Genomic DNA, 24,769 nt, shown 5'->3' on the forward strand with positions numbered 1-24,769 from the left:
GCTCCTCAGCAGACACAAAAGTAACTTTGAAACTATGTCAGCTTAATCTGTTGTTAAGTGTAGAGTGTTATTAGTTGACATGTAGTTGCAAAGTTACTTAAAGTTCATAGGATGACTAAAGTGGACTACCAAAAATAAAGCGTGACCTTATTTTGTGTTGTTATTTTCAGTTGCAGTTCTCAGTATTTTCGATGTGCCTTGTTCCAGGAATTATAGAAAAGCTTTAGAGCTCAACTCACATTTGAGAAATGTAAAAGGTCACGTGTCATATAAAATCTTATTTTTCTTATTGCAGTGGTGGAAGATTCTTACATAACTGAGATAACAACCTACACTTTCCAAAAGCGCATCATTTCCACGGCACAAAACATATGCAATTATCCTGTTTCTCAGAAAACCAAAGGCCTCAGAATTATTTACAGGATGTTTAGCAGATAGTAGAATCCAAAAATTCTATCACATTCTAATTTGTTTCTCATTGTTAGTTAATGCACTGTTTAAATAAAATGATATGATCAATAAGTTATGCAAACATATGGCTTTATCTCATCAAAATAAGTTACGCAATTTTTTAATGTAATTTAAGTTGCAATAACTTAAACACTCAAGCTGATTGCACTTAAAAATTTAAGGCAGCAGACTTTTTTTTTACAGTGTTCCTGATTAATATTTCCATATTTGTATTAAACTTTAGCGGTACATGCGCTTAACAAGCAAAAACTTGCAGGTTTTGGGAGATATGTGAACAATTTTATTACTCAAAAATGAAAACAAATTAAATCATATTATGTGGGATTAAAGTCATACAAAACAACACGAATCTAGTCAAATATAAAATACACAGAAATCTTACATGTTTTGTAATAAAGAAAGACACTTCTGGTCACTCAAGGAGAAAATGTATGGACAAGCTCATGGTCAGTCCTCCGGGAATGGGGTCATCTTCTTTGAAGACTGTAGGGAAATAAATTGCGCGCACATAAATTGTTATAGACTTTCACAACCCAGTTTTCAACTAAAAACTGGAGAAAAAATAAATAAATAAATAAATATATATATATATATATATATATATATATATATATATATATATATATATATATATATATATATACATAAATATGACAACAATAGAGGGCCTGAAAACTTAGTTTTGAAAAAAAGGTTTCAAAGTGTACATTTTTGAAAAGGTTACTTTTATGCAAATACGGATTTGTGCAAATGGTGACGTCATGCACATGCAAATTACATGTTCAGTCTGTAGATGTGCCGTTTTTCTGTACAAATAATGACCTCGCCAGCTGACCTTGCATGCCGAATACATAATTTTGCGGATCCGTGTTGTAGTGTGAACGTACCCTAAATCATATATATATCTATATTCTCTATATCATATTTGATGTGTGAGATGTTCATGGTGGTTATCAGGGATTACCTTGAGTTTCCACACTACACCAGACACAATCAGCGCATACAGCAGGCTCTTGCTGAGGAACAGGATGTAGCCGAAGCCAAGCAGTTTCAGTCCCTTTGGCCTCTCTAAAAACACCAATGCACACACATGTCTGATATATCACTATAAGTCATTAATGCAGTGACTGTCGAATTAGACAATTAAAAATGAATAAGCTATGTTGTTTCAAACACTCCAAATATGCAGTGGCCTGGAAAATTATTTGGGGATTTAGGACACTATTAATCTGGATGCAATGGATGAAGAATAAAGTGGGATCTGCAAATAAATTATGCTAAATATTTAAATATTAAATATATATTTGCCATGTTGGCAATTATGTAGATTTAGTTCATTTCCACAAACCTTTTTGACCCTTTATAGTGTCTGTGACATTGACATAATCTTTTCCGTCGTAGAATCGCACCGTGCAGGTGAAGTGATTTCTGGGATCCATCCATTCTCCTTTAGAAACTTTCATTCTGCTGCTGATATGGTACAGTAATGTCATACTGTCCTGTTGGGCTGTGGTGTCAGTTGATACGCTGTTCTCTCTCTCTTTGCCATTCACTTTCCAGGTCAAACTCACATGATCGGGATAAAAGCCCGTGGCCACACACACTAAGGTTAGATTTGAATTGGTCTCTTTCTGGGAGCAGATTTCTCTTGGAGATGGTGGTAGGATCTTGACTTTAGGTAGAGTGATGTTTGTAGCTTGAGAAGGAAAGCGCAATGTTAGGAAGTTTGCTTACACTTTATTTGGTAACACTTTATTTTACAGTGCCCTTCTTACATACTTATCATAGAAACATTAAATTATGCATGATTACATGCAGCTAACACTCAACCAAACCCTAACCCTATAGTAAGTACATGTTGCTCATTATTATTACTTTATATTACCATTATTACTAATAGTACTTAATTGTATTACAATATATTACGCAAAATATAACAAGGACACCTTAAAGTTAAAGGTTACATTTTATTTTAAGGTGTAATTGATAATTATATATATATATATATATATATATATATATATATATATATATATATATATATATATATATATATATATATATATATATATATATATATATATATATATATATATATATATATATATATATATATATATATATATATACACACTGTAAAAAAAATTATTTAGAAAAAAAGTTACCTGGTTGCCTTAAAATTTTGAGTTAATACAATGAACATTTTTTGAGATTCGACAACCTTTATTAAAATATTATTAAAAGATTTTGTAAGCATATTGGGTAATTGTGTGTGTTTTATTTCTGATGATGCAGTGAAACATGCCAAATAGTGCTATTTTCATGATTTATCAATTTTTTTATGTGGTTCAGATACAATAATATTTTGAGTTTCTATTTATTAAACTAATTTCCTTCATTGTATCAACTCAAAGTTTTAATTTCAATTAACTCACAATTTTAAGGCAACCAGGTTACTTACTTTTTTAAGTTAAACCAACAAAAACCAACCAAATTTTTTTACAGTTTATATATATATATATATATATAATTTGATGTTTCTACTATGATGAGTATGTAACAAGGACACTGTAAAATAAAGTGTTATCCAATAAACTAACTCTTTTTTAAGGTGTCTGTGTTACAGTGTAATTATACCATTAGGTACTGAGTAATATTAATGAACTACATACACCTACTGTAGGGTTAGCATTAGGATTGTGCACAGTTTATATGAATTACTATAGTAACCTACATGTAACATATGTGAAAAGGACACTGTAAAATTAAATGTTACCAGAAGTTTATTATACAATAGTTACTATGTTATAACTACTGTCATTATTAAATGGCTCAATGCTCGATTTTAACTGATCAATCGCATCATGGCCTTGGAAAAATTTTGGCTAGACTTGATTTAAATGTGTAGTTGTGCATTTAAGTACTGAGGAATAATAATTAACTACGATAGGGTTAGGGTTTGGTTTAGGGTTAGTTGCATGCAATTATGCATAATTTACTGTAATTATTACAGTAAGGACATGCGACATATGTAAAAAGGACACTCAAATACAGTTACCTCTTTTTGTACAATAATTGTATTTGATAATTGTTGCTAATTTCTTGTATTTTTGTATCATTGAACTAAAGAGTGGATAAAATACTTTATACATCCCTCCAAGAAATGTCATAGCAATTTATGTAATCTAGCTGCTTAGTTCAAACATACATCTAAATGTTCAGATGATTTGATTTGTATACTGTTTTAAATAGTTTTATGATTGTAAGACCTGCACCTTATTTGAAATCCTTTTATTTGTACATTTATGTATCCCAGCTGAAATGTTCCCCAATTTACTCATTGATTGATGAACATATTCTTAACAAAAATACTGATATTTCTTAAGGTAGTTGTTAAATAAACATTTTAAATGTATAAAATAAAATAATATGTCCAAATTTTAGTGGCACATGGTCCTTGCTTCTTTTGCCAATCCATTTTCTTTTGCATGCCATGCACAATATGACCCGTTTACTGCATTTCACAAATCAAACGAGTACATTTATTGAATGATGTCTACTTTTACTATTTGTACTGTTTCAGAGTTTAAAAATTCAAACTTACCCAGAACCGTCAGTTTAGTCCCTTCTCCAAATTCTAGTTTCGCGTAGCTAGTACACGATGATTTACCTCATTACCTAAACCTCAACTACTAACAGCTAATAATGGGCAATGGTACACTGTTTTTGGGGCCCCTTTTCAGTTTGAGACCATGAAAGCCATAGTGGCCTCCCAGCTGTTACCCTGAGAGGCCTCTGGGAGCACAACGTATAGGCTGAAATGTATGCTTGTGTAATGTTCAGTGATGTTTTAACAATAATTAATACCAACAAAAAAATATATAGTATAGTGGCCCCAAGTGCACTCAAAACACTGACAAATGATACATGTCACTGTATTGGATAAAATATCAAACCAGGGAAATCATGCTTTCTTACATTTTTTGCAATTAATTTACCCAACTGGGCATCCAGTCTTGGTGGATGTTATTTGCATTGAGGTTCACACAGGTAACCTCAAATGTTCATCATAATAACTAAGAACATGTTCTATTTATGTTTGATAATCATAAAGCTTTGTGTATAAGATGCATGAACTGAGGAAAAACAAGTCTGCAGCATTCATTAAACTGAACGGGTAGATTTTTTTTTATCCCATTTATTAAGTGGTGGGAGTCTAAACTGGAATAAATGTGTTATGAGGTTCATCCAGTTGATAGATAAATTGATCTAGCTAATTATTTAAAGAAGCTAGAATATGTTTTGTCATGGTGTGGGTCGCAGTGGGACCATTAAACATTGTGTGTGTTTAATAAGTCCCGTGTTCAGTATCAGTGTATTCACTAGAGGGCCTCTCAGAGAGCATGAGGAGCACATACTGTCTGCTGCAGGGTAGAACCAATGATTTACATCACTGCTACCATGATATTACTTCAGTCAAAGTAATCGGGAGATCTGTGTAGTAACTGATTACTTTTCAAGGTATGCAATTTATTTGTGCTCCCTTGGAATCAAACGTTGGCATTATTAGTGCCATATGCTCTATCGGTTTAACTATATGCCTATAAAATAAAATGAGAATTTTCTTTGGGGATAATATGTGTCATATATTTTATTTGCATTATGTATAATTCAAATGAAAATAAAAACAAAATACAGTAAATATAAATGTAAATGTTTAAAATAACAAATTATATTAACTGCTTTTCCAGTACAGTATGCTATCAAATTATTACTAAATAGCGAGGAAACAAGGGGGTGAAAAAAGTATCAAATCTAGGTTTTATGATTAATCTGATCTGAAGTATCTTTACACTTTCATTGGGATAAATATACAGAAAAGAACAGAAAGAGAATTGCGAGAATCTTTAGTCATATATACAGCATCTCTTCTCCTGGATGAGGTCAGTGGAGAGAGTCTTCTTCTGAACGTCATCAATCCAGAGCTCAACTTCAGTTCACTGACTTTCCAGATGAACCCTGAAACACATATCACAAACACATTCAGAAAATATCATCTATCTATCTATCTATCTATCTATCTATCTATCTATCTATCTATCTATCTATCTATCTATCTATCTATCTATCTATCTATCTATCTATCTATCTATCTATCTATCTATCTATCTATCCATCCATCCATCCATCCATCCATCCATCCATCCATCCATCCATCCATCCATCCATCCATCCATCCATCCATCCATCCATCCATCTATCTATCTATCTATCTATCTATCTATCTATCTATCTATCTATCTATCTATCCGTCCGTCCGTCCGTCCGTCCGTCCATCACATCTGCTGTATTATCTCTTTTTTTAAATATTGTAGTAACATATACACATGTAACCAAACACAAGTTGCTCGTGATGTTACCATCCTTCCAGTACTGTTTTAAATGATTTAAACTAATGACAGGTTGATCAGCCTTACCTTTCTCCATACAAACACAAAGATGACCAGGCCATACAGTCCACTCTTGGCAATTAACACGCCGTATGTCAGCTTCATCCAATTTGATGAATTTATATAGTTCTCTAGAGAGATTAAAACAACAAAAATAATATTATTATTCTGAACATCTTTTGACCTCTGACCCCAACTCATAGTATTCATCTTTTGTACATAGATGGAAAAAAAGAGGAAATCCTTACCTCGGGTATAATCACTCCCTGCAATTAGATGATAATGCATTAGAAGATTCAAATATTACAGAATGAACACAAATTATATTCACATTCAACAGTTTCTTAATTTATCTTTCATATAGCTTATCTATAATGCATACCTGTAATTCCATTGGTGGCATTGTCAATTGTCCAATAATCTTTTCCATTGTAGAACGACAATTCACATTTGAATTCGTTTTTTGGGTTTTGCCATTCTTTTTTAGGGACTTTAAGTCGGCTGGATATGGTTAAATTTTTTGGATTCCCACCTATTTTAGTGGCGTAAGGGTCTGTCGCCACACCATCGGTTCGAGGGATGCCGCCAACCTTCCATTGTATGCTCACATGATCAGGGTAGAAGTTCGTGGCCACACACACAAGAGTGACCGTATCCTTGATTCTACAGATCTCCTCAGGAGAGGGTGGTAGAACAGTGACATTTATGTTCTCCTTTTTACTGACTTCGCCATCTGTAGAATAATATAAGCATATAACAGTAAGAAATACATAATTTAATCATATTTACATTACTAATTTTAGAGACCATTTCATGACATTTCAGTCTGCTGAAACTTAATCCAAAGAATTATATATATAAAAAATTCCTTGTATTATTATTATTATTATTATTATTATTATTATTATTATTATTATTATTATTATTATTATTATTATTATTATTATTATTTTTATAAATAATAAAAGCCTGATTCCCAGAAACAACCTCCTTTTACTGAAAAGTGCAATCCAATGAATAATTTATATTTTATTACTTAAAGACTCTAAATGTAAAGTGGAAGTCGTTTTTTTTTTTTTTTTTTTTTTTGGTCTCCCTGAAATCCTAGAATATGTGCCAGATCATTAAGAAAGAAAACACTTTTTACCAAACACCTTTTTGGGGCTAATTGTACCGTATTACACTCAGTTCAGTGCATTTAACTGTAAGGAATCTAGTCAATAATAAGGCTGCATTTCTACAGTTTATCTGCTCAATTGCTTCTTCAACAGGAAAACCACAGGCAATTTTACACGAAACTGATGTATCTGCACTCAGCTCACAGTTATATGAAGCGCATAGCAACAAACTTATTTGATTGAACATACAGAAGAGCACCAGTATTACAGGCTTGTAAAAATACTGATTCATAAGCACTATATCAAGATTTGCCAATAAACAGTTATAGGTGCACCGCTCAGATCTAGAAAAACTAATACTATATAAACTGTAGGCTACATCACCTATATATAAATTCAGTTATTGGCATTGGCTACTCTAACAATGCAAAGCACTTCACAATTATGCCAAACAAATTAAAAATCAAACGACAACATTATTTACTTCCTTACCTAGAACAGTGAGTTTAGTCCCCTGGCCAAAGTATGCAGGTCTGTTGTTCACACTGCTCAGCAGTTACAGTAAAACTCTTCCTATCACTTGAACATGACTGATTCTACAATGCACTACACTGCTTTAAACACTCATATAGACCAATTATAGTGCTATTTATAGTGGATTTTCAATACCATATGCAATAAATATATATCAAACATTTTCAGAAACACAACAAGCTTCCATTTCACTAAATTAAACATTATGAACGGACATCTGGCACCTCAGACTCAACACTAGTAATATTCTAGAATATTCCAAGAAGAACAGTGATGACTTTCTACTCTTATCCCAGTATTTCTAGTTCATATCAACGCCTTATTCACTTATTACAGTTTGGATATTAGTACTTGCAGTATTAAGAAAAGCTTATTTTCAACATTTTAACAACACATTCACAGAACATACGTATAAACTGATAAAATACTAAGAGACAAGCACACAAAAATACAAAATCTTACCTAAAACTGTAAGTTTGGTGCCATCGCCAAAGTATGCAGGGCTGTTATAGTTCACACTGATTCTAAGCTGCAGTTAAAACCTCAACTACTGGAGATCATGAAACATTGACACTCACCCTACTGTATCAAACTCTGTTCTTTTCTCCAGTTATTATTAACATTGTCCTTTTGTCATTATACTACTTCAATCATTTAAGTTCTTAAAGATCAGAATGACCAATTGACTCACCTAGAACCGTAAGTTTAGTGCCACTTCCAAAGTATGCAGGACGGGTACTGGTCACACTGATTCTAAGCTGCAGTTAAAACCTCAGCTATACTGCAGATCATGTAACATTGCACACTAATATCCAACTCTATTCTTTTCTCCAGTTATTCTAATCAACACTGTCATTTTACATATACTACTTCAATCATTTAAGCTCTTAAAGATCAGACTGTTCAGTTTACTCACCTAGAACCGTGAGTTTAGTGCCATTTCCAAAGTATGCAGGGTTGGCATTGTTCACACTGATTTTATGCTACGGTTAAAACCTCAGCTAGATTATATGAACATTGCTACTGCACTAAAGATAAGTTAACTAGCTCAATTCTTCTAAATTAACCATTATTTTAGATATCCTAATAAACATCATTTTTAATAGCAGAATACTCGATTAACTCACCCAGGACTGTGAGTTTAGTGCCATCTCCAAAGTGTGCAGGACTGAGATTGTTCACAATGATTCTAAGCTACAGTTAAAACCTCAGGAGATCATGTGAACACTGACACTTTTCCCACTTTATCTAACTTCATTTTTAAAGACTGCACCTATTCCAGTTCTCATGCATGTGAATACAATACGTTTAATATTAGGTTATAAATATCACACATTCTACTTAATGTACTCACCTAGAACTGTAAGTTTAGTGCCTTTGCCAAAGTATGCAGGGCTGCGATTGTTCACAATGAATCTAAGCTACAGTTAAAACTTTACTGCAGAGCATTTGCACATTGCCACCTATCCCAGGGTCATCTAACTATATATTTTAAGGTAATTTCACTTCTTCTATCATGAGAACATCACAATCCAAGCTAACTTACTTGACTATTAGGTTCTAGAAATCACACATAATACTGAATTTACTCACCTAAAACTGTAAGTTTAGTGCCATCGCCAAAGTATGCAGCATAGCCAGAGGTCACACTGATTCTGTGCTACAGTTAAAACCTCAGCTACAGGTGGATTCTTGTATACTGTACCACTTATCTCACTATATCTAACTTAATTTTAAAGACATAATTGGGTTTTCGAGAACTGCCAGTTCATCCAATACCAATTCATCAATTTCATATATCATTTATTAGTTTTACTTTTGTTAATGACCTCCACTGATGTGAAATAAATCACATTGTGCTTTAGTCTAGCATACAGATGAAATCAATGAAATAGCATAAAGTGTTTCTTACCCAGTACGGTTAACTTTGTTCCACTGCCGAAATAAGCCTGACCAACACCAGAGTCACAGCACGCATGTGCACTAACATATCTACCCGAGACACCAAACGCTAAAGCCCTATCTGTTTTTACTTGAACATGTCATAACAAAATATCTACTATAGAATAATTACTTGAAGTACTTTACCATACAGTCATTTATACATCCAAAATATATAAAACAATACAGTTTTGAAAGCTCTCAAAAAAACATCATTTTAGACCTGAGCATCGCATGGTCGTGAATATCTTTAAGATCATAAATATTAAGCAAATTACTCACCTAGGACTGTAAGCTTAGTTCCTTCGCCAAAGTGTGCTTCACTACCCATGTTCACACTGATTCTAGGCAACTGTTAATACCTCAGATAGTCACAATCATAAATTATGCTACTTACAATACCTACATCTAACTTCATTTTAAAGAATGATTATCTCAAGATTACTCAGAAGTATTCCAATTCAATTTAATACCATTTTAGAAAACATTTTAACCTCCATTTGACAGAAGTACATTGTGCTTTGCTGTTTAGCATTGACAAATCAACGGCAATCAATGAAGTCGAATGAACATATTTTAGAATATACTTAATCTTACCTAGAACGGTTAACTTTGTTCCATTGCCGAAGTGAGCTGGATAACTACCACCAGAGTCACAGCACTCATGTGCACTAACAAATTCACTCAGGGCGGCAAATGCCACTCGACTAAATCAAATGTTTAGCCAGACATTTTATAAATATAATACACAAACAGCATAACTTAGAACTTATGTTCAGTAAATACTAAAAATCACATACATTTCTGTGATATCTTGATATGGTTTTACATATCACACAGACTACTGAGATTACTCACCTAGGACTGTAAGTTTAGTGCCATTGCCAAAGTGTGCAGGATCGCCGGTGTTCACACTGATACTAAGCTACAGTTAAAACCTCAGCTATAGTCCAGATCATGTCAATTTTGCTGCTCAAATTATCTGACATATATACATCTGACATATATACATACATATATACATACTACACAATATATACATTTTTCTTACCTAATACGGTTAGCTTTGTTCCATTGCCGAAGTGAGCTGGATAACTACCAGAGTCACAGCACTCATGTGCACTAACAAATTCACTCAGGGCAGCAAATGCAAACTCTGTTTTAACTTGAATGCTGCTCGACTATATCAATCAAGTTTACTTCAACGACTAATGTCCAGTGTGCTTATTTAATTCATTTTATATATATAATACACAAACAGCATAACTTAGATTCATTGCATATTAAAGTCAGTAAATTCATAAGCATTACTTAGATACATTTCTGTGATAGATGTTATATATCACAGAATACTAAATTTACTCACCTAGGACTGTAAGTTTAGTGCCATTGCCAAAGTGTGCAGGATTGCCAGTGTTCACACTGATACTAAGCTACAGTTAAAACCTCTGCTTTACTGGACATCATGTAGACTTTGCCACTCACATTATCTGAGATTATTATAACAAATATATATATTTTTCTTACCTAATACGGTTAGCTTTGTTCCACTGCCAAAGTAAGCCTCAGAAGCACCAGAGTCACAGTGCATATGTGCACTAACAAATATACTCAAGACGCCAAAGCAAATGCTGTGTCTATGTCATTCACACACATATTAATTTAAAGAACATCAAGATACTTGACTTACTCACCTAGAACTGTGAGTTTAGTGCCATTTCCAAAGTATGCAGGGTCGAACTGATCACACTGATTCTATGCTACAGATGAAACCTCCTCAAGATCTTTCTTACTTATTTAATTTGTTTTGTTTTTGAGAGCACCAACACTTCTCAGAATGGTATAACGACTGACAATCAAATGTCTAAGCATATCGTACAACTCTAAAGAGAAAATGCAACAAGCCTTCTTTACTTGTTGAACTACAAGGTATTTCTAATATTTACAACAAGTCAACTATGTAATATATAGTTTTGTGTCTTACCAAGAACTGTTAACTTTGTTCCATCGCCGAAGAAAGCTTGGCGTCCACCAGTGTCACAGCACACATGTGCACTAATAAAATTACTCCGACTTTGTGGACTTAACTCTAAACATTGAGGCTTCAGAGATGATACTTAGCCATTTTATCTACGCTGATGAAGAGGATTTTTACTAATTTTGCTTATTTTACAATTGCTAAAATTACATGTTTCCTGAAGCCTTATGTTAAGGAGTCATAATATCATTTTTTCTTAGTTTCCTTGCAATTATGCAGCAAGATATGCTAAATGAAGGCAAAATATTTCTTACCTAGAACTGTGAGTTTAGTGCCTTCGCCAAAGTATGCTGGGTCGTATTGATCACACTGTTTCTATGCTACTGATGAAACCTCCTCAACATATTTAACCTTTTTTCCAGTAAATAAGAGCACCAACACTTCTCAGAATGATATAACAAGTGACATTTAAATGTCTAAGCATAACGTCCAACATTAAAGAGTGTTCAGAAACCGCGACAAGCCTATTTGCATGTTAAACTACAAGGCATTTCTTATATTTACAAGATGTCAGCTTTGTAATATAACTTTAGTTTTATATCTTACCAAGAACTGTTAATTTTGTTCCATCGCCGAAGAAAGCCTGGCCACCTCCACCAGTGTCACAGCACACATGTGCACTAATAAAATTACTCCGACTTTGTGGACTTAACTCTAAACATTGAGGCTTCAGAAATGATACTTAGCCATACACAGACACAGAGGAAGATTATTTTTTCAAATTTTACTTATTTTATAAATGCTAAAATTACGCAATGTTTCCTGAAGGCCAATGTCAAGGTGTCACCAGAGACATGTATTCTTAGTTTTCTTGCAATTTCTCACAAGCTATGCAAAATGAAGGCAAATGATTTCTTACCGAGTACTGTGAGTTTGGTGCCACTGCCAAAGTATGCTGGGTTGTAGTTGTTCACACTGATTCTACGCTACAGAGAAAACCTCCTCTCCTCTTAATACCATCGCCATCACAAATTCCACAATAAAGAGCAAATCTTTCAATGCAAAACACAAGACCCTGGTTTCACAGACAGGCTAAAATGCATGTTTGAGCCGTTTGAACTTTCCCATTTCTTAAAATATGTCAGTGCCATTATTTAGTCTTAAAATGCACACCAGTACATTTTTTTCCCAGGCATGTTTATAAAAGCGACTTAAATATCCTAACTGAACTAAGGCCTAATATCTTAATCTAAGCCTCGTCTGTGGAACCGGGCCAAGGAGTTTTGGGTAAGAAAGAACCCTTGAATGCATTACTCTGATATATAGCAGACTTCACCAATATTTAACATACGAATGTAATCAGCCATTTTAAAAAGAAGCCTTACATTTGATTAAGCACTGTCATTTAAATAGTATGAAGCGTGTTTCTTACCAAGTACAGTTAACTTCGTTCCTTCACCAAAATAAGCCTGAGAAGTAGTAGACACAGCACTCGTCTGCACTAATAAAATGTCTAGGATATGTGCCAGTCTGGATACTGATCGATGGCAGACTTATTTCCAAAAGATTATCCCCAGTACTTAATATTACTAATGCTACAAATTTAGCCAAAAATGCCTCACCTGTTACTGTAAGTTTAGTTCCAGCGCCAAAGTGTGCAGGACTGTACTGATTACACTGATGTCTAGCGGTGGTTAAAAACTCGACTGAAGATTTTCTAACTACATCAAATCGACACCGGCTATAACAACTTATACCTTAAACAATAGAACATGATACAAACACAAATATTTTACTTGGTCACGAACAAGACTGAGTCAAAGTGATGTCAAATTCAAGCTGTCATTAAACACAATACAGATATTACTTGGGAAACTATTAATGCTTTGTTACTTTTTCAGTCATTCCACTAGAATATTTAAAGTTATAATCAGTGTGTTTCTTACCTAAAACAGTAAGTTTGGTCCCGCTTCCAAAATACGCTTCAGTGTTTGAGCACAGAGTATCAAGACCATATCACAAACTTCTAGCTTACAAAAACGTACTTCATTATGCGATTCCCAATGGTAATTATCTGCATTGTCTTTTACATTTACGGTAACTTACCTAGAACAGTCAATCTTGTCCCTTCACCAAAGATAGCCTGGCTGGTTCCAAAGCACAGCATGCAGTCTCACTGATAAAATGACTTAGACTGCACAACCCTTACATTTACTAAACTTATATTTAGTTCTCTTTTTAGTGCTGTGATATATTTGCGCTCTCTGTTCTCCCCGCATTTCATATTTTCAATCATGTTTCTTTTAATGATCAACTCACAAGACATTTGCATAGTGTATATATGAAAAAGTTTCCAATTGAAGTTGAAGTACTTACCAAGAACAGTCAATTTGGTGCCGTGACCAAAATAGGCTTGATAATTGGCACAGCACACAACAGTCATGTCAAAAAGGGTCTCAAATTGAATACTATACTTTACACAAAATACCAGTCTAACCTTAATGAACAATTATCAGCCACTTGAGCTCAATACATATTTTGTTTCTGTCTAATATTCCCATGCAGGCCTACATATTAGCAAGTGTTTCTTACCTACAACTGTTAATTTTGTTCCCTCTCCGAAGTAGGCTTGATAAGCATTGTCACAGTGAGATGGTGTGCACAAATTTAAGACACAAACTGTTATGAATAATTCAAGCTTTTTCGAATGGGCCGCTTCCCTACAGCTGTCAGTTGAGTTATAATACATAGGATTATTTTAGTCTATTGAACGCTGGTCAGTAAGAGCATTTAAACAATTAAATCAAGTTAACTTACCTAAAACTGTCAGTTTTGTTCCAGTCCCAAAGTATGCTTGTGAGCCAGAGACACATTGTTAATGAGTGCTGCGAAATTTGTATCAGAATTCCTCTTTTTCCGTGGTCATAAAAGTCAATTAACTCCATAACAGTTGTCTCCCAGGAGGCTGTTCAATGTAAAAGCATGTAAAAGGGATATATTTCAGCAAAAATATCTAATTATCCAATAAAGACCGACATCAAATACACATACATGTATTTAACAATGATCAAATTCTTTAAAATGTGGAAATAACTCATAATGTTATTGCTCCTTCTGTCCTAGATATCCTTTATATTTAATGTCGAAATCCATGAGAAATCTGTGCAGTATTTGTATTCTCTGTCGTTGTCTCATTGACTGTACATGTCGGGAGGTTTTTGTACAGTGGCTCTATGGGATTGTATCACCGTGGCCCCCTGTCCCCACGGTGCTAAAACATTATACAAAAACAGCTAATTCTCTTGCTCTCTTCCCCCCCACTCTCCCCCCAACCCCCATTTTATCTTGATTTTTCATCATTCTCTTGCACATGTTCTTTTTTATGTCTATCTGTATAAAGTCTATGTTGCTATTTCTGTGATTACTCAGAATTTGGGCAGGTGCAGAAGCCTCCACCTAAAAATGTCTCTATGACAGTTTGCCGACCCCGCCCACATCCTCATGTAACAATCATCAGAGTGAGCAGAGAACTCAAGAACTGTATCTGTTCACTGTTTGAAGTCTGGAAAAATGAAGTGCCACTTTACAGTAATAAGTGGTAACCTGCAATTGGTACCATAAAATATAACATATATGATATATATAGATGAAAATTGTAATATATATATATATATATATATATATATATATATATATATATATATATATATATTACAATTTTCATCTATAAAAATCTATTTTGTGATATATTACTGTATTTATTTTACTTAAATTTATAATATGAATGAATAAAGAACAAAAATAAATGCATGAATGAATGAATAAATAAATAAATAAATGCATGAATAAATTAACGAATGAATGAATGAATAAATAAAAAATAACTAAATATAAATAATTAAATAAATAAATGCATGAATAAATTAACGAATGACTGAATGAATAAATAAAAAAATGATTAAATATAAATAATTAAATAAATAAACATGCATGAATAAATTACCAAAAATGAATAAATTAACAAAAATAAACAAACTAAGTAACAAATAAACAAACGAAGTAATAAACAAACAAACAAAGTGATAAATAAACAACCGAAGTAATAAATAAACAAACAAAGTAATAAACAAACAAACAAAGTAATAAATAAACAAACTAAGTAATAAAAACAAACAAAGTAATAAATAAATAAATAAATAAACAAACAAACAAACAAAAAATAATATGTTCAATAAGTTGACAACATTTGTTTTTACATTGTTTTAACTCATCAAAATAAGTTAAGAAATGTTAAACTTTTTTTTTTATTAGTTATACAAGATGTAACTCTTTTTTTAAAGTCAGTTTAACATCATTTAAGTTGACATAACTTAAACATCCTAGTCGATTGTACTGCAAAAGTTCAAAATTTGCCTTTTTTTACAGTGTTAACTAAGGAATCTTATTGTAAAGTGTACTGATTATTCTTAATTTTGGCAACACTTAAATGTTTTCATGGAAAACGAATTTATAAACACTAAATACATATCACCATCTAGTTGTACTCCCCCAATTACCCCCAATTCAATTCAATAATGATTCAGTATTCAATATTCTTCCAAAAATTGCTGGCCTTTCAATTGACCCTATCTGTGTGCAGTTTGCCTGAAAAACAATAAACATGAACAAAAAATATTATAGATACACTTTTTGACTGCAAGAAAAAAATATTAATGCCTGTTTCTATATAAAAGCTGAAGAAATTCAGTACTGCAGTTGCATATATATTTTTTAATATTGTGTAAATCCATACACGAAAATTAACCTATAACAACAGCTATTTAACTTAAAGGCTAAATGTACAGAAATGCATTTAATATTTTAGTTTATGGGTCACTTCAGCACGTGTCCTCTGTAAATAAAACATCTGTCATGTGGTAACAAGTACCAAAGGGGTCAAATATGGAATATTGTGTTTTAGTGACTTTTTCTCTCAGTGGCATGTTACAGAATTATTATAGCCTAACTTATAATGTGATAAAATAATGATAATGTTGTCCAATCTGGCAAAAAGACAAATGCTAATCAAATCAGAAGCAAAGCAAGCGCAGCATTTAAACATCTTTATTGCTCGTAATCACATAATCAGAGGTTCAGTGGTGAAGGGAGGAAATATATCCAGATCTCATGTCATCTGCTGCTGTATATACAGTATAAAACAGTCCTAAAGTTACGCATATCATCCTGCAGAGGTCAGCATATGATCTTTAATCCAGACGATGATTAATTCATATTAAAATGTGCTGCTCTTCTGAAAGGTGGCATTAATGGCAGAACACACAGCTAGGGATTAAAACACAATAAATATTTAATGACTTATAATCATACGCATCTGTTTTATATGGGTTATGAACATGTGTCATTGTGCAGACCAAAAGATAAGATTTCAAATGATGATCTCCAAAGCTGTCAGGCCTGTGATAAAAAAGCTCAGACATTTGATTAATGAAATTGCAAAAATGGTTTGGGTAGTTACTTTTTTTTTTTTTAAATAAAATACAAATTTAAAAGAAAAGGAAAGAAAAAAAAACAGTCTAAAAATACAGTTGTTAACCTGAATAATGTGCATCTGACTGTATTTAGTCACTTTAAATCTGCCTGAGAGAACAGATAGTCCATTGGGATAAGCACTGGGGTTTTATTGTGTGTATTCTGTCTGTGTATTAGGATACAGTGGCAGGGATTTTTCACTTTCTCTTCCTGCAGGTTTCATTTTTTGCACAAGCAGATGGCATCAATGACTGTATTTTTGAGTACACAATAAAATCATTCAGATGCATCAAAAACACAGATTAATTTTGCATGAGCAAACATTTCCTCATACATGTCATGTTTCCAACAGCAAAGAGAAAGAAAAAAAAACATAAAGAAGCAAAGAAAAAAAAAATTCAGGTCAGGAAATAAAGATGTAATCAAGTTTCAATTAGACTACTTCACTCAGAGAAGCTGTCAGTCATGATGCCCCCCTTATATAATGAAATAACTAACTTCAACCAAAACCAAAACTTGAACTTTCATCCACTTGATAAAAAACGACGTAAACCGACTTTATTTGAGGTGTAATTTGATTATTTAGTAATTTGTCTCAAGTCCCATTCGACTTGGGCTTATGCGCTATACCGCATCCAGCCACCTGGGGGCGATATATGTTTTCAGGATATGTGCAGCGGCACACTTGGGCCTGGTATATGGAGCCAGAATGGTGACTTTAAAATTTGGCATCACAAATTAAAATTGTCATTGAAAACAAAAGCAGAACTGAAAAAGGAAACATTGGCATTGAAACATTTGCATTGAAAACAGTTGTATTGGCATTGAAACAAGTATTGGCACTGAAAAAATAAAATTATTAAAATATTACAATCGTATTCTTTTATTGAATTGGGATTTATTTGTATTTTTCAATGACAATCTTCAGATTTTCTCTTCATGTCACTCTTTTTCAGTGACAGTTTTTTTTTTACAATGTCAGTTTTTTTTCAATGTCACTGATTTTCGGTTTCAACTTTCTGTCACTGTTTTGGCGTGGAGAGGGGCGGGGTCTGAGGGGAGGGGTAAGAGCGTAGTTTGCATATCATTTGCATATAGGTATACTGAAACCGTCACCAGCTCTGAAGCTGCATGACTAATGTCCAGTTTACCGGGAACTTCCAAGCCGCAAGTTTAAGTCTTTTTTTTAATATTTTTTATCTGCCATTTATATGTTTTCTCGTGCAACCTGGCCGGCTTGGTTAACTTTTAACGGCCGTTATGCTGTTTTGTTTTTTCCGACGTCGACTGGAACATGTAAATTAGCCTACTAACATTAGCCGTGTTGGCTAACTTAGCTGTGGTTAATGCGGCTGTGTAAGTTACACTACTGACATCCCCAACCACACACACAACGGAGACAGACGTTACTCCTAGGGCCGCGAGTGTGCTTTTATCTGTATTTAATTTAGTTGTGCTGCTGCACAAGACCTCATAAACGTGCTAACGCAAAACGTTCAGCAGTATCACACCAGCACAGCAGAATCCAGGGCCGTCACATGAGCACCATTAAATACAGATAGAAGCACATTCGCGGCCCTAGGAGTTACTGTGTAACGCTGCGTTTAAGCCGAACTAGCGGCTCTCCTGTGTGTGTGTGTGTGGTTGGGGATGTCAGTAGTGTTACACAGCCGGCGCCCTGCTGATTATCATGTCAGTGTTAATGTCACAGGCTATGTTACTGTTAGCCACTGTTGTGATGTACTCGACAGACACCTAACGTTAATTATTTTTTGCCAAACCGGACTTTTAGCCTTATTCTGTGCATATGGTGACCGGTGTTTATATTTGACCCTGCATTAACCGCAGTTCAGTTAGCCAACACGGCGTTAGTAATTTACATGTTTCAGTTGACGTCGGGGAAAAAAAACCCAGCATAACGGCCGTTAAAAGTTAAGCAAACCGGCCAGGTTGCACGTGAATAAACATGTAAATGGCAGATAAAAAAACAGACTTGCGGCTTGGAAGTTCCCGGTAAACTGGACATCTGTCATGCGGCTTCAGAGCTGGTGACGGTTTCAGTATACCTATATGCAATGATATGCAAACTACGCTCTACTTACCCCTCCCCTCAGACCCCGCCCCTCTCCACGCCAAAACAGTGACAGAAAGTTGAAACTGAAAATCAGTGACATTGAAAAAAAACTGACATTGTAAAAAAAAAACTGTCACTGAAAAAGAGTGACATGAAGAAAAAATCTGAAGATTGTCATTGAAAAATACAAATAAATCCCAATTCAATAAAAGAATACGATTGTAATATTTTAATAATTTTATTTTTTCAGTGCCAATACTTGTTTCAATGCCAATACAACTGTTTTCAATGCAAATGTTTCAATGCCAATGTTTCCTTTTTCAGTTCTGCTTTTGTTTTCAATGACAATTTTAATTTGTGATGCCAAATTTTAAAGTCACCATTCTGGCTCCATACTGGTACCGTTAACGTTAGTTGTCACGACTTACAACCACAACCAGTGGGACAAACTGACAAGGAGCTGTTAAATCACAAACCTCTGGGGAATCCCCTCTTTTAAACAGCCGAACAGAGGACAGTCTGCTGGCAAATAAAACCAGAATCAACACTGGCTGGGCTTTCTCAGAGATGTCGAGAAAGGGATTTGAAATGTTGTAAAGTCGACGCCGAGAAGATGGCGTTTTTATTACTCAACAGGTGAGTAAGAATTTATTGAAAATATAAACTGTCATGTAGCTCCCTAATTGATTGTGAAGCATTCTCTGTTGTGAAGGGTCGTTTCATTATGGTTTTTATAGTAGCGCTGTGCTGAAATGTATCAAATGTTGGGTAACGTCTTCAGCTAACGTTAACGTTAGTCGGCTTGAGAGCTAAATTTCCATCTAAACTGGTATTATTTCTCAAGCCTTGTAGTGAATGTTTTATGAACAGTAGTATAATTTCTCTCCTTTTTTAGTTAAATCAAAGAAGCATAGGCCTACTTGTTCCCACAGGCACCTAACCACAAACCAATCTACATTATTTCGCAAAAATTCATGCAGTTTAGTTTTTTAACCGCTAGAGGGGCAAACGTTACATTGCCGCATTTAAACTGCAGGTCTTGATTCCTATTTGGTGACTATCCATTTTTTTTTTTTTTTTGACGACGACGACCCGAATCCGTGTATGAATCATATCCGATATTTGCATTTACATGACAAAACCATAGACAGTAAAATAAGTGGTAAAACGCACTTGTTTTTTTTTTTAAATCTAAAATTGCACCCCTGTAACTCATTTGGAAGATACCGAAAATAGATATTAATTCTTCAAACACTTTTTTACTTTTGGTTCCTTCATTTTTAAGGCCCATTAATTTCAAGAGATATATCTCAATGTATTTTCAATCCTCATATTTTCTGAACAACAAAAACTAGAAATGTATCTCTTTTTTTGTCTTCTGTCAACACAATTGAACATGTCTGTCTGAGTGTCATCAATACTATTTTTCCCATATTTTGCCTAGGTAACTCTGTATCAAATATATCTCAATATCCTTATTCTCATTCTTAATAACATTTTCTTTTGTAAACTTAATTATAAAGGCCCTATATGGTTCAGTATCATATAATGTGCATGGCTCCATGCTCAAATTATTGAATATTTATTTTCTACACCAAGGGATATTAAATATTATCAACCTCTATTTAAAATGATAAACTTGAAAGTTTATTTTAATATTTTTTTTGTTTGTCAGGAAAATACATAGATGGCATACATTTTTAAAGCATATAACGTCTTTGAAATTTCAGCCTATACATTTTTTTTTAAACAATGGCACTTCAAATATTGAACTAAATGTTGTGGCAACCATATATGAATAAATGAAAATGCATATTTTTCGATTAAATGTTTGAATAATGAGTTTAAGTGTTACTTAAAGACGACTTCCATTGATAATGTTTCCCCTTTAGGGAGAGGGCATGCTCTTTTTGCATGGCTAAATGTTGGACTCATGAACAATAATCATGTTGTTTGCATCTGCCCAAAGTGGTTTGCTGGAATCAAAATGTGAATGAGTGAAAGGGATTTGGTGTGAAGCCTCCCGCGATCAGTTATGTTCGCAAAACTAAACAATGATTTGTCTCAAAGAAATAATTAATTCGCAATTTAGCGCATATGCCTGAAAATACGGGACAAATATGAATGATTGCATTAATTATGAATGAATTAGGCATTTATATAGCGCTTTCATATGTACTACTGTACCCAAAGCGCTTTGCACTCATGACAGGTCTCTCCTCAACCACCACCGGTGTGCAGCTCCACTTAGATGATGCGACGGCAGCCACAGTACAACGGCGCCAGTGGGCTCACCACACACCAGCGATAGGTGGAGAGGAGAGAGGGCGATGGAGCCAATTCAGTGGATGGGGATTATTAGGAGGCTATGACTGGTAAGGGCCAATCGAGGGAATTTGGCCAGGAGACCGGGGTTACACCCCTACTCTTACGAGAAGTGCCATGGGATTTTTAATGACCACAGAGAGTCAGGACCTCGGTTTAACGTCTCATCCGAAGGACGGTGTTCTTTGACAGTACAGTGTCCCCATCACTATACTGGGGCGTTATGTCATGTCTATGTCATGAGAATTAATACATTAGTATTAATTTTAACTCATACATTCATATTTTTCATGCATATAGTTCGGATAAATATTTTTAAATTATTATTTCACTTTACAATTAAGGAGATCGAAGATATGATATCCCACAGAACTGCATTTATTATCATGTGTTTTTTTCCTCTGATCATTGTGGCTCAGATTGGGGTTATTGTTCAGGTGCTTGGTTAAGTTAAGGTGCTGTGTAATGCTGGAGGCACAGAAATAAATGCCTGAGTCCTCCTCTGCTAGATCCTTGATCTCCAGCGAAGATGCTTTAACCTCAGGACGTTTCATTGTGTATTTGTTTTCTGTAAACGGGGCAACAGTTTCTTCTGAATGTTTCCCCAGAGAAATAGCAAGCAGGGACAGTTCATCTTGACTTCCCTGCATGTACCAGTACATGTAGTAATAGCTGCCATCATCATGGTTACATTTGAGAATAACCGCTTGATCCCGTTGGATAATCAAATGAGTTTGATTAACTTGATCATTCTGAGTGATGGTTATTGCTCCTGATGACTCTGTTGGGTAGAAAACAATTGATTATATCTACTATAAGAACAATAAGATTTGTACATAAATGTTTTACTTAAAAAAAAAAAAAAATAGGATAAACTTACCAATAACTAGCAGGAAAATAAACCCCAAATACAGCAGTCCCATGACATTCGAGAGGAGAATCTACTCCTTGCTGTCTCTCAGCCCTTCTAGATATATGTGACTGTCTTGTTTAGTGAGTCTTTGATCAAAAGGAACAGGAAATGACATCTTGAATGACAGATGAAAGCCATGCATATGTGGTATACATACAGTGAGTGAAATTATTACCTGATCTATTTCCATTTTTTCTAACCTATAATGAAGTCTTATTCAGTCCTTTTAAACTATACTATTTGACTTTAATTATTAGATTGCTGCTTACAAATAAAAATACCAATTATTATGGAAGCTTGTTTCCTCCACAGAATAAAACATTTCAAAAGAGAAAATTGCAACCTTTTATCTTTATATTAAGTTTATATCTTGCATGTTTCTCATTCTGAGAAAACGCAATTGCCTGTTATGGTCAGAATTTTGTGATATAAAGTAAAAATTGCGAGAAATAAAGTCAGAATTGTGAGAATCTGCCACCGCATGCTTCACTGAGTGTGTTTACATGCACGTTCTTAAGCCGATTATGCCTAATAAGCCGACAATGAACACGGTCATGTAAACGCGGTAACCCGTTTTCTTTTATCGGAGTATGGTCAGGTCATAAACGGCGTAAGCATAAACCGGTCAGGACAGGTAGTTTTCTTCCTCTTACCCCGATGTCGCGCTGCATGTAAACGCATTAACCTGCTTTCTGTCAGCTTATTGAAGTGAAGAATGTATGATAGCTGACAAAAACGCAAACTTAGAGCAGATTCAAATACATCCAGACAGAGCGAGCTAGCGTTTTGCATGAAATAAGGACAATAGGGGTGTAACGGTTCACAAAATTCACGGTTCGGTTCGATACGATACACTGGTGTCACGGTTCGGTATGTTTTAGATACAGCAAAAACAAAAAATTGGCAGATAAATTACCTTTTTTTTTAAAAAATTGAACAATGATGGAGCTATAGCTACTTTAACCATCTTCTATGTAGTTACAGAAATAGACATTAGCTCTTTACATTAGCTCTCTCCACACTTTTTTCACACACTACTGCTTCTGTCATCCCTTTGGCCAAATCCTCACTTGTGTGACTCTCAAGGGGGCGTGTCTGAAGAACGTGGCTGCTCCCATTCATCGGTAATGTAATGTGCCGTTACAGTCAGGTAGTTTTGTGTAGCCCTTGACGTCCAGCCGTCTGTTGTCAGAGCAACCGCTGTTGCTTTGGCCAATTGGTTCTCTATTTGGGCTTTTGTTTATTGGTACAAAGCAGGAATTACTGGCTGAAATGGGCTCGTGAAGGAACATTTTAACGGGGCTCAATTAATTTAACCATGTTCTTAAAACTCCGTCTGCAGTGCGTATGCGGTGCGTTTTGCACTGCGTATGCAGTGCAGGAGCCGCACGCCCTGTTGTGCTTTCACATATGCTGCGTTTGCAGTCCGCTACCATTAACATGGGTATGAAAAAAATACGCACCGCATAGACTACGCACTGCTGAGATGTCCGCAGCTATAAATGAACCACTCGCCGCGGTGATGTCTTTTGCCATTCGAATAAGTTGGAAATGTCTGTCTAAATGCTGCGGGGATAGTTTGTGGCTGTTTCTCCTTTTTATCGTCTTGTTGTCGGCGTAAATGAGTTGATTGACATGACATGAATTATTCCCGCTGCTGTACCATCAACTGCGACATACCGTTGTTGTTTTTTTAATCCATCACTCTTGCCAACACCATCATAGCTTACAGAGAATTCAAAGTTCACCCAAACACCAGACCTGTTGGTTATTGGAGGATCTTCTATTTCTGGTCTGTTAAACGCAATAGCCATTTTGCGACGAGCATTCAGCGCGCAGCCTACTGATTAAGCCAGCCCCTGACTAAGCAGCCTAAAACATATTTGGTGTTTTTTTTTTTTCTCTTCGGCGGTGTCAGGGGCATTGGCTGTTACGTCGTTTTGGTTATTGGCTTCCTTGTTGAACGCATATTACATTTCACACACTTTTTTATTTTCCAAATCTAATTAATTAGTCCAAGAACCGTTCGGTACATAATGCGTACCGAACCGAAAGCCTCGTACCGAACGGTTCAATACGAATACGTGTATCGTTACACCCCTAAAGGACATATATCACAAACGCACTCTTTTAAGACCCAGAAAATTGTAAAGATGCGTTCTTATCTCATGCAGCAGAAGAAGAGATTCAGTCAAAACGCTGCATCTGGAACTGATTAGGGATAATATGAGCCGTAAATCTCCTGCTGACATGGCGCACGCTTTATTTAACATCACAACTGACGTAACGTTTGGAAAAACTCTGTCAGATACAGACATTATTATTTTTGACGTCACTACAAGGAAATAACCCGGTTTATTAATAAAGTCATGTAAACGCAGTTTACTTGCACTGCCAGTTTGCATGTAAATGGGGAAAACAATAAGCTGATTTTTT

The 24,769-nt window shown here is 34.7% G+C and overlaps 1 long non-coding RNA gene and 2 gene segments (V, D, J or C); 1 reads left to right on the forward strand and 2 right to left on the reverse strand.

The window, feature by feature from the left end:
• Nucleotides 1-738: 738 nt before the first annotated feature.
• On the reverse strand, nt 739-4,481 carry LOC137090827 (T-cell receptor beta-2 chain C region-like). The segment is given in 5 exon segments: nt 739-954; nt 1,436-1,539; nt 1,820-2,167; nt 4,076-4,141; nt 4,475-4,481. Coding segments are annotated over 5 exon segments (561 nt in total).
• A 623-nt stretch (nt 4,482-5,104) lies between these two features.
• On the reverse strand, nt 5,105-10,004 carry LOC137090959 (T cell receptor beta chain MC.7.G5-like). The segment is given in 5 exon segments: nt 5,105-5,490; nt 5,949-6,052; nt 6,170-6,187; nt 6,304-6,654; nt 9,797-10,004. Coding segments are annotated over 5 exon segments (549 nt in total).
• Nucleotides 10,005-19,500: 9,496 nt separating this feature from the next.
• Nucleotides 19,501-24,769, forward strand: part of LOC137090962 (uncharacterized) — a 162,311-nt gene continuing 157,042 nt past the window's right edge. For both annotated transcript variants that reach the window (XR_010907999.1, XR_010908000.1), the window contains exon 1: nt 19,501-19,731. This is a non-coding gene — a long non-coding RNA (uncharacterized lncRNA). The remainder of the gene's footprint in view (nt 19,732-24,769) is intronic.

The sequence above is a fragment of the Pseudorasbora parva genome, chromosome 10 (genome assembly GCF_024679245.1).
Source record: "Pseudorasbora parva isolate DD20220531a chromosome 10, ASM2467924v1, whole genome shotgun sequence".
NCBI lineage: Eukaryota > Metazoa > Chordata > Actinopteri > Cypriniformes > Gobionidae > Pseudorasbora > Pseudorasbora parva.